Raw genomic sequence first — 10659 nt, forward strand, 5'->3', positions numbered from 1 at the left:
TGTAATTCCAAAGGAACTCCAGGTTTTCAGTGACACCACCGTGTAGAGAGACGGTGTACTCAGTTTATTTTCGAAAGCGTCAGACGCCCTACGGCATCGTTTATTAAGAGTGTTCGAAAGGATCAATGAATGTATTGAATAAGCGTGCGGAGGGCCTCACAGCGAGGCCAGGAAATAAAGGCAGCGTTGGCGATAGCTGATTGGTCCTTCATGCCGGTTGACTGCAGCCACTTTCTCCTCGCAACTAATGGGCTCCGTGATCCGCTTCCGAAGTGCAGCGCTCGTCCGGATGCAAGGTCCTGCGCTGGCTACCACAATGACGCTCTAATTCTTCGTGGCAGACCGCTGGGACCGACCCACCCGCGTCGTCCGAGATCCAGAGAATGCAGACTGCGCGCGAAGGAAAAAAAAGAACGAGGGAATGCACGAGGACTTTAGGTTTCAGTTTCTTACATAGTACGCAAACTCCAGAAAGGGCGACGCACTGCAGTTGCACAAGTGAATTGTTTTGGCGATGCCAAAACAGAAGTGAAAGCGTGCACAAATGAGATAACACATGTCACATGAGTACCGGTAAGTTTGCTCCTAAAAGCGTCTGCCTTCTCCTTTGGGAGCGTCGTTTCCTATACGTTGATAAACATTTTCTAGTTGCATGCGACGAGCAGCTCAAACCTAGAGCGGTCTGTAAGTGAATGCTGTCAGCTGTCTGTTATAGGATGCACCCACGCCGTCACTACTTAAGTTTAGTGCGCTAGCACTGTAGCCCTTAATCTCTGATTTAGCCCATCTTTGTCTTTGCGGTGCCTCCGGCACGTGGCCGTTCAATTCAAGCACACTTATTGTAGCGATGGCTGGAGGCTGTAGAGGGTTAGGAGCGAGGCGTTGAGGAGCAGGATCTGTTAGCGCTGTCCCGTGCATCCTTTGTTGCCCTGTTGCGCTGAAGATCCTGCTAACAAATCTTGAAGGAGCGATAGTCACGGTGGGCACTTAATTGTCCTTACCTGCTAAAGGCATCTCACCAAAAGGCCTTCACGACAAAGGCGTTTGGCCAGAAGGCCTTCTGCCTAAAGGTTTTTAGTGTGAAGGCCTCCACCCTAAAAGACTTACCATAAGGCTCAAATTAAAGACCTTTCACCTAAGTCTTTAACATGAAGGCATTTACCTTTAAGGCCTTCACCCAGTTGTACCCTTCAACCAAGCCTTCAGGTGAAGGCTTGCCAGGTGCGCACACCTGGCATGTTCCTCACAACCCGGTGCGCAGGTGGGCCGCCTGCCACAAAGCAGTCTTCAGGGACGTACGTACTCCGTACGTATGCCCGAAATCGGAAATTACGCCAAGTAGTGCTACCGCACTGAACGTCAGAGCCTTACCTTCACCATGGCGGCTGAACTTGGTCAGGGCGCACGTGCTGTAGTCGGTGTATAAGAGGTGCGCGTTGATGTCTCCGACTGCAAAAGGGGAGACCACAGCAAAAGAAATTTTTGTTGTCTGATCAGATTACCGCGGATTCATGTAATGTGTCAAGCAGAGGAGGTATTAAATAGCAGGCCGCCCTTATGAATTGAAAGTTTACCCTGCAACACTACTGACATGTCCACGAGACGCGTCGTCTGCATCGGTTTCCCCCGCACATTCTCCTCTCTGCCCCTCAGACCAGAGAGCTGAGAAAATACCGTGCACGCCGATAGATTTTACCCCTATTCCACATTCAAATCTCAGGCCGCAGTTCCTCAATCTTGTGCCCTAACTGTCCAGAACCCCGGGTGTGTGCTTGTGAAAAAAAAACATTTAATGAACAAAATAAATCGAGGTTAGTTGGGTAGACCCTCATTCCAGCAGCTCTTACCCTGTTTACCAACCATACCTGGTCTTCCGGGTATGAGCTGGGCCTCAGTCAGTCCTCAGTTGTTGAATCATTGATTCTCACAATACCTTGATTTTTCTGGACTGCTCATACTATGCGATGTAGGTTAGCCACTTCAACGCAAAAGGCGCAATGCATATTTGGAAACATATAGCTGGATTTTACGGGCCTAATATAAGTATCTGATTCCGAGTTTCTCAGGAGGATCCCTTGCTCAATGTTTAAACTTTTGTTCGGTTCTGCGTACACTTTCCTCGTTAATCTCAAATGCTGCAGTAATTCCCTACAGCTTAATAACGAACGCCTCTGAATAATTATGTCCCTGCCAACGTTAGGGGGGGGGGGGGGGGATAGCGCGCGACAGCTACGTGAGCCGACATCCGCAGGATGTCCTGGGCTCCATATCACTGCGGACTCAAAAGTCTTCATCTTCTATAATTTGGAGTGCTCTTGCGTGTTTACCAATCCTCGCTCGGGTATAGTTCTGACATGCAGCCTGGGAGTCCGTCATTACATATGAGAGCTTCCAGAAACTCGTCGGCAAAGCAACCGTCACCTCCTTCGCTGGCGGCGATCCCCTGGCATTGAATTGACGCCCCATTAACCAATCTTCCTTCTGCATCCGTGCATGCTGTAGTTGCAGTCCCACTAACCGGACCCGCCGCGTCCATGTCAACTGCCTCAGCCATGCCGTTACAGGTTCTCCTGAATGGCTTTGTCCTAACATTTCTTCTTTCTTTATGATATTCCGGGTGTGTGTTTCCCAGAATCGGCAGCACCTCGGTTTGGCTTCTATGCGGTTCTTCCAAGTCTTCCCTCTCCTCCGTAAACCAAATGTATGGAAGCCCTAGTGTATTCAGGAGGTCCCTGGCGCCCTGCTTCCTGATAGCCGTGTAATATGCGAAACTGACTGGCCTTCAATAATTTCGTCTGCCGTGTCGTGAATGCTATGTTTAGTAGGCTTTCTATTCCCGCGTCGACCGGGATACCGAGTGCTTTTTTATATGATTTGCGTATTAGGACGTCCAACTTGTTCTGACTTTTCTCCCATTTCAGATAATGTGTGCTGTAAGTGAATGTGTTCAGAATAAAAGCCTGTAATAACTTGGTGGCGTCGTTTTTTTAGCCTATGATTGTGGTTTGATATTCTACTAATCAACCTCACCACATGCACAAATGTTGCAATTGCAATCACCTAGTCACTCCAGCTTTGTTGCCCTTGCTGTGTAGGAACCTGCCTAAGACTTCTGCAAGTGGTACTTCTTGAATTTGCACTCCTCTCCCCCACCCGCCACAAATAATATAACAGTGTCAGTCTCCTTTTCTCCTAAACAGAACCCAAAGAGAACAGAACTCTTGAATGCTGCATCTTTTTGTTCCCCACAGCTCTGCGATCCGCCTGCTTGACCTACTTTAGGTCGGCCAACAATAGGCTTCTTCTTCATGAGCCTGATCATTTTTGCATTTCCCCTTCAAGGAATGCGTTCGCCATGACTGGGTACAACCTCGCTGTTTAATTCCCGGTTGCAGAACACCAAGGCCTGTGAAACAGCAGCGCATGGCTACAGTGAAGAGGCCGATTAAACGTAAGCTTCCAGGACAACTCTGCAGGTACTGCGCGTAGTACCGCGTGTCAGGTGCAAGCGGTTTAGCGTTCTTGAGCAAGGGTCCAGATGTGGAGACCTCTTGTTTCCTAAGTAATGAAAGGTACGAGTACTCACCCTGGGGGTCAGGGCTGGTTAGTTTGTCATTGGAGTCGCCTCCAAGGAAGGTGAAGTTAACTCGAACACTGGAAGGCAACAGCCATGTTTGGTTTAGGTCGGGTTCATGGGGGTTTAACGTCCCAAAGCGACTCAGGCTGTGAGTCGCTTCTCAACCACTCCGACCACCTGGGGTTCTTTAACGTGCACTGACATCGCTCAGTATACGGGCCTCTAGAATTTCGCCTCCATCGAAATTCTACCACCGCGGCCGGGTTCGAGCCCGCGTCTTTCGGGTCAACAGACCGGCGCCATAAACACTCAGCCACCGCGCTAGTGGCAACAGCCATGCAGTTTGAAAACTTATCAGATGATAACGAATAACTTAGGCGATAGCATGTAATCGGCGACGAATGGCGCCGGCGTCGTCCAGGAAAATCTTGATTGGCTGGTGGACTGTGATGTCTTCAGTGACGCCACGACGGCGAAGAATGCCCATTATCTGGACGCAAAACTGACGTCACCAGACCAGGTTCGTCCGTGTGAAACCCCCATCTGCCAGCCGTGGCGGTTAGCAGCTGGTTTACGGGAAGAACAACCTAGGTCTCACAAGCCCCAACAGTCCCATCCACAAAAAGCATCAACTGCTTCGATTGCTGTCGCACTGCCAACGCATGATGGAATCGTCCGCTTATTCAGCTACTCCACGCACGCACATCGCTATTCGTAGGAATGGTTCAGACTAAATAAAAAACCTTCAGATCTATTGCTCACGGAACGCGAAATAAGAAACGTCAAGCATATACGCAATATGTGGAGGGTACTCTCCATTAAGATCACGTGTGGCCATAAACTGAGTGTTAGTCCCTCCATATGTAGCTACTACTTATTCCTCTGCTAGAGGAATAGGTTTAAATATGGGCTATGGCTTTCCGGCCCATAGAGACCATGTTACGCCTCAACTTTCTAATGACCAGGCATTGATTACGCGGACAAATGTAGTCAATGCCTAGGATTTCCAAATATGTTAAAAGCTAAGTGAATTAAAAGAATAAGATCACTGCAGCATTAATGAAGCTGGCTAATTTTTATGCCTTCTGAATGTCTAAGGACGATGAAACTGCGGGCACAGGCAGTAAGTCGGGAGCGACATCCAAAACTCGTCCACCATGCCTCAATGCAGCATTACGGACACAGAAAGTTTAGGCTGTACCGCCGTTAAGTCGGCGTTCGCTGGCACTTCCCTTTCACTAAGCCACCTGCATATCTCGCAGATGACATTTTCACCCTTTTTTGAGGAAACTTCTGGAGATATCGTTTCTGCAATTACGCTAGCAAACCAGGTAGCTCTGCGGCCAGAATTTAAAACTTCCCACTTTCACTCTTTGTATCGCAGGTGATACGTGAGTCATAAGAGCTTTGAGTGCCCTAACTAACGTCCCTCAACTTCACTTCGTCTTTTTCTCTCCTCCCCCTCTGCATTTCCTTTTCCTCTTACAAATCCGAAACAGCCAATCAGAACTATCTCCTCCCTGGCACCCTTGCATTACATGGAAGAGCCCGAGGGAAGACGCGACATGCAATCGCCTTTTTTTCTTTGCGTTGATACTCGCCAGACCACCTAACCGTCCGTAACTCCACCGATGCCGTATTTTAACATAAGTAATTTATCAGACTACGAAGCAATCAGCACGCGGTATCAGCCAGATGGTGGTCTTTATCTTCACCCGAAAAAAAAATGACCTCATTCCTCGATTAATTGCTAAAGTTCCCTGAAAACCCGTGAAGAGTTCATTTTCTCTTTTGTCCCAATTTTACTCCTAAAGATGAATAAGAAGAGTAGACTGCCAGCTTCGTAAACAATCCCGACCCATAGTGCAGTTTACAGCGACCACACGCGTACGGGACATTCTCTGGAGGGGGCAGGATCGTCGTCTCTGTCCTGCGTTCTGGCATTGACTGGCTGTTTGATGACAGTGCAATTAAACAAAAAAGATGCAATGCAGGCAGGTTAACCAGAGGGGTCTTCTGATTGGCTGCCCTGCAGTGAGGTAAAGAGGAACAGGAACCGCAAGAGAGAAAGAGGAAAAAGAGGAAGGGGTGTGAAGCAAGGTTACCAGGCAACTGCCAAGTCACAATCTCAGGCATCCTAACAGCGCTATGTAGGTTTTGATGCCTGTCGATTCTATGGCTACAGTACAAGGGTTTGACTCTGCGCTAGAGGGCGACAATCGAGGCGGTCTAGAGCGCAGCACAGCGTTGAGATGAGAGTAATAGGGGTCGTGAGTGGTTTTTTTTTTAAGATTAGGTAATCTGTCGTCACGTGATATAGGTGGTATTGTTAGTGAGCACTCTCTTTGGTTGCATGATAGGGCTGCCACAAGTGATTGTTAAGCGTTTTTACAGGTAATGATGTATAACAAAACATTTTGACGACTTTGCTGCAGCAAATTTCAGCACTGGTTTTTCATTTCCGAAATAAAGTAATCACACTAAATTATTGATAAATAATGTTTTCCGTGTCCCACCAGTAAAGCCACACAGAAGACAATTGCACGCAATTTTCGTGCTGAGCCCAGATCCACTCAATTGCTCTCGATGTCTATGTAGATATTTGTCCGGCGGAAAATACGCATTTACTGTTGAGAAAATTATATATACCACTTTTCCTGACATTCGATTTAATCTCGGGAAGTCTATACCAAAAACAACTCCGTGATCCCCGCGTCCTAAAGAATGCTGGTGAAGCGTGGCCTCCGGGATTCAAGCCAAAGAAACTCCACCGATAAACCGCAGTTTAGTTGCGGTTACAGCCAGTGATAGCAGCACCTCGTTTTTATTTTATTTTTTTACTTTTGACATATAGAACCTCCATTTTCAGTGAAATGGCGTCTTTGTCTTTAGGATGCTCTAGTCTACTAACACGATTCAAATTCAAATTGTCCTAAGTGTTCATTTTAAGTCTTCTCGTAACTGTGCTGCAATCTAACCCCTCACTAATTTGATGATATTCGCCAGGATCTCAAGCAGCACAGATAAAGTACCCAACAATGCAAAAGGTTGCTTTTACTTTGGTCCTTCATAGGACCGGCCTTTGTCATTATAATTTCAATATCGGGCCGATTACCTGTGCTGCTGGGGATGCGATGTTTAATTAGCCAATAACAATTAGGCAACCGTTACTGACGTTAGCGCAGTAACTGAGTGACTTACAACGGCGTCTCGTCGCTCCTTGCCCTCCAGCTCGCCTCGCACTTGCAAGACCTGTTTACAAGGTCGAGATCGACTTTCCTGCCAGTGAGGCACAGCACTGTGGTGTCAGCCCTGGATATCTCCGCCGCAGTAAACTTGTCGATATTCTGCAGCACCTGCATAAACAGGGGTACAGGAAGCTCAGTCCCAGTATTATGTAAATGTCAGCAGTGTTTATTAATGTAATACTTCAACGGCCGCGATACGTCAGTGGTTATGGTGCTCGCCTGCTGACCTCAAAGATGCAGGTTCGATCCCGTCCGCGGCAGTAGCATTTCGATAGAGGCGAAATGCTGGAAGCCCGTGTGCTGTGCGATGTCAGTTCGCGGTAAAGAATTTCACGTGGTCGAAATTATCTGCAGCACAACACTCCGGCGTCTCTCATAGCTTGAGTCGCTTTGGAACGTTAAAGCCCCATCAACCAAACTAAACCAAGCTTCAACGGCGCCCAGATATCTGAAATTCGAACCCGACCGAGGCGGCCGCGTTTCAATGGACACGAAACGCAAAGGCGGCCGTGTGCTGTGCGATGTCACTGCGTGTTAAAGATCCCCAAGTGGTCGAAATTATTGCGGAGCCCTCCACAACGGCACCTCTTTCTTGCTCTCTTCTCTCAGTGCCTCCTTTATACCTTCCCTTACGGCGCGGTTCCGGTGTCCGCCGAGATGTTAGATAGATGCTGCAACGAAAGGAAAACTTTCCCCAACAACCAATTTATTATTTATTATTACGTGAGCTTTGAGAGATACGATGTATCCTTGCAGCAATAAACTTGTCGAAGGTCTACAGCACCTGCATGACCGGTGCCGCTGTTTCAAATATTTCGGCCGCAGAGGTACAGGAAGCTGAGTCCCAGTTCGATGTAACTGGCCGCAATATTTACTTGTGGAATACTTCAACGGCACCGAAACATACAAACTTGCACGAAGCTTTGAGAGATACCACACGATGCAAGGTTTCTGACTAACTTCCATCGCCTGAGGTTGTTTAACGTGGAATGTCCCCGCACGGAAGATGGATGCTCTCACATTTTTCCTCCATCTAAATGTGGCTGCCGCTACCAGAATAAGGACCACTGACGTAGGGCTCAGTGGCCGAATGCCGTAAGGCGTGTGCGTTGAGTTAGTGGTTACCAGGTGACCGTAAAAACACACCTAATAGGCTGTAATCATAATTACTTATCTCCGTCGAAACACGAATGATCCAATTCGCGTGCGCACTTTCCAGCTTACAAGCGGAAGCGACGATTAAACAATACAGGATTAAAAACAAAATTCAATACTACACAAAAACGAAATATTCAGCAAGCTGAATAATAGGACTTGATGCAAGAGCTCGCTTGCTCGTAGTAACTTGGCGTAAATTTCACCCATCCGCGTGACTGATCTTACTGCGAAGGCTCTCCGTAAATCCGCCAAAGCGTAACGAAGTTAAAATAAGAAATCATTAACATTAATATCCACCTTAACGAAGCACACAGTTCCAAAGGCAAACTCTCGTTTTCCAAATTATGAAGATGATATACCAACTAGCCCCAGTAGTAGCTCTGCCGAATGTAAATTCGACTACATCGGGCTTGTATACTTCGAGCGCTTCGTCGCTTGTGTGTGTTCCTTCCTTGCATGCAGCTAGCGCTTTCCAAAACATATAAGTGATACACCAACTATCCCTAGTAGTAGGCCTTGTGAGACATCGGGCTTATATTACTGGCGGTCCGTCGTGCACGTGCGTGCGTGTGTGCGTGCGTGCGTGCGTGCGTGCGTGCGTGCGTGCGTGCGTGCGTGCGCGTGTGTGTGTGTGTGTGTGTGTGTGTGTGTGTGTGTGTGTGTGTGTGTGTGTGTGTGTGTGTGTGTGTGTGTGTGTGTGTGTGTGTGTGTGTGTGTGTGTGTGTGTGTGTGTGTGTGTGTGTGTGTGTGTGTGTGTGTGTGTGTGTGTGTGTGTGTGTGTGTGTGTGTGTGTGTGTGTGTGTGTGTGTGTGTGTGTGTGTGTGTGTGTGTGTGTGTGTGTGTGTGTGTGTGTGTGTGTGTGTGTGTGTGTGTGTGTGTGTGTGTGTGTGTGTGTGTGTGTGTGTGTGTGTGTGTGTGTGTGTGTGTGTGTGTGTGTGTGTGTGTGTGTGCGTGTGTGTGTGTGTGTGTGTGTGTGTGTGTGTGTGTGTGTGTGTGTGTGTGTGTGTGTGTGTGTGTGTGTGTGTGTGTGTGTGTGTGTGTCCTCGTATGCAGATAGCACTTTCCAAATTATAAAGCTGAGGTACCAACTAGCCCTAGTAGTAGCTATTCTTAATTTAATTTCAAAGGCATGTGGCTTATATATTCATAGCACTTCTTCGTGTGTGTCTGTCCTTTCCTTATACGCAGCTAGCGTTTGATGATATGCCAACTGGCCCCAACAGTAGCTCTTCAACATCTCCATGCTGCAGCGGATTTTCAACACTTGGTATTTCCTTGGAGTGTGGATGTGCATTTAAAGGCATAGCTCTTCTCATGTCAGAAAATTTGGTCCAAGTCGGGGGCATGAACCAAGGCTACCACATAACTGGGTGGTGGGTTAGGTCCCAGGAACCACTGTCTATTTCATTTCATTCGCCCCCGGTTTTCCCCAGATCGCCATGCTCGGGGTTATACAGCATGCTTCGAGACCCGCATGATTCAAGCCCCCTCCTGTTGCATGAAATCGCACGGCATATTCATGAATTCCCCAGCTGCCCCGTCCACCTGAACAGGCCTCTTACAAACATTGAAGTAAACGCAGAAGTATTGATTTACGACACAGTGCATCCTCACCGCACACCCAGCAGAAAGTCGCCTATGCAGCTGCGTTTATATAAAAACGAATTAAATAATTTAATTGTGTTTTTGTGTAAGAACCGCTGCCTAATCTGAATAAAACAAACAAAAAAAACGCTCAAAATCCCTACTTCAAGGCTTTCGTAAACGCAGTTATACATCTGCACGAACGCAGAACACATGTAACTGCTGCGAAAGAACTGATTTCAATCTAAAAGCGATAAACTTGAAAGCGTATGGAATTGATCTGCATTTCTGAATAAATAATTGAAAGCTCAAGCTTGAGCTGCTTGTTGCACAGCTTGAAACTCTTGAAGGTCGAGCTTGAAACCCTTTAATACAGGCCGGGTGCCACTTTTGGTGAAATGGCGCGCCTATCCTTTTTTTTTCTGTACAAACAAACACCTTGCTCACCCTGAAGAAGTCGTAAGGAGGTGTCGGAGTCGAAGGCAGGACCGTAGCCACTGCAGCCGACAGCACCAATCCAATCATCGCCGTCTTCATGTTAGCAGTTCTGAACGAAATCAACGCGTCGCCTAGGCTTCACCGTGTGTGTCCGGTAGCTGTGCTGCGCTCAGTGCTGACTGCGTTTCAAGCTGTCGTGTCAAGCCCCTGTGCCTCCTTCGCATCAGCACCACGGTTAGCGCCTCGCTTTTTATTTGCAAACGGCGTGCCTAATCTCCATGCGTGCGAGGTGAACACTCGTAAGGAGCTCTTGACCTCTCCTCGCGCCAGCACCCTATTGAAAAAAAAAAGAAAACAGCAAGAAATGTGGTATTGTTACAACAGATATATTTTGTAGTATTTTGGGGCATGATCTTGCAGTAACAAGACAAATTTTATATAGTAACAACTGATTTTTTTGTAGTATTGCGATGTCCCTTGCCGTAGCAACAGAGGGACAGAAAAATACTGCAATACAATAGACAAATCTGTCGTTACGACGAAACGAAAAGAACATTTTTTTGTATTTTTCGAGTGGGTAACACCGTTTGGCAGGCCTCCGCTACAGCAAGGGGCCGATATCTCTAGACGTCTCGTCTGCCCTGCTGCAAGTCA

The 10659-nt window shown here is 47.5% G+C and overlaps 1 protein-coding gene across 1 annotated transcript; it reads right to left on the minus strand.

Moving 5' to 3' along the window:
• Positions 1-23: 23 nt before the first annotated feature.
• LOC144101662 (uncharacterized) lies at positions 24-10233 on the minus strand. Its single transcript, XM_077634798.1, has 5 exons — positions 10015-10233; positions 6779-6933; positions 3587-3654; positions 1372-1449; positions 24-390 (listed from the first exon to the last, which is right to left on the minus strand). Exons 1-5 carry the CDS (start codon positions 10102-10104, stop codon positions 245-247), a joined length of 537 nt encoding a protein of 178 aa, XP_077490924.1. The 5' UTR covers positions 10105-10233; the 3' UTR covers positions 24-244.
• Between the last annotated feature and the right edge of the window lie 426 nt (positions 10234-10659).

This window comes from Amblyomma americanum, chromosome 8, assembly GCF_052857255.1.
Source record: "Amblyomma americanum isolate KBUSLIRL-KWMA chromosome 8, ASM5285725v1, whole genome shotgun sequence".
NCBI lineage: Eukaryota > Metazoa > Arthropoda > Arachnida > Ixodida > Ixodidae > Amblyomma > Amblyomma americanum.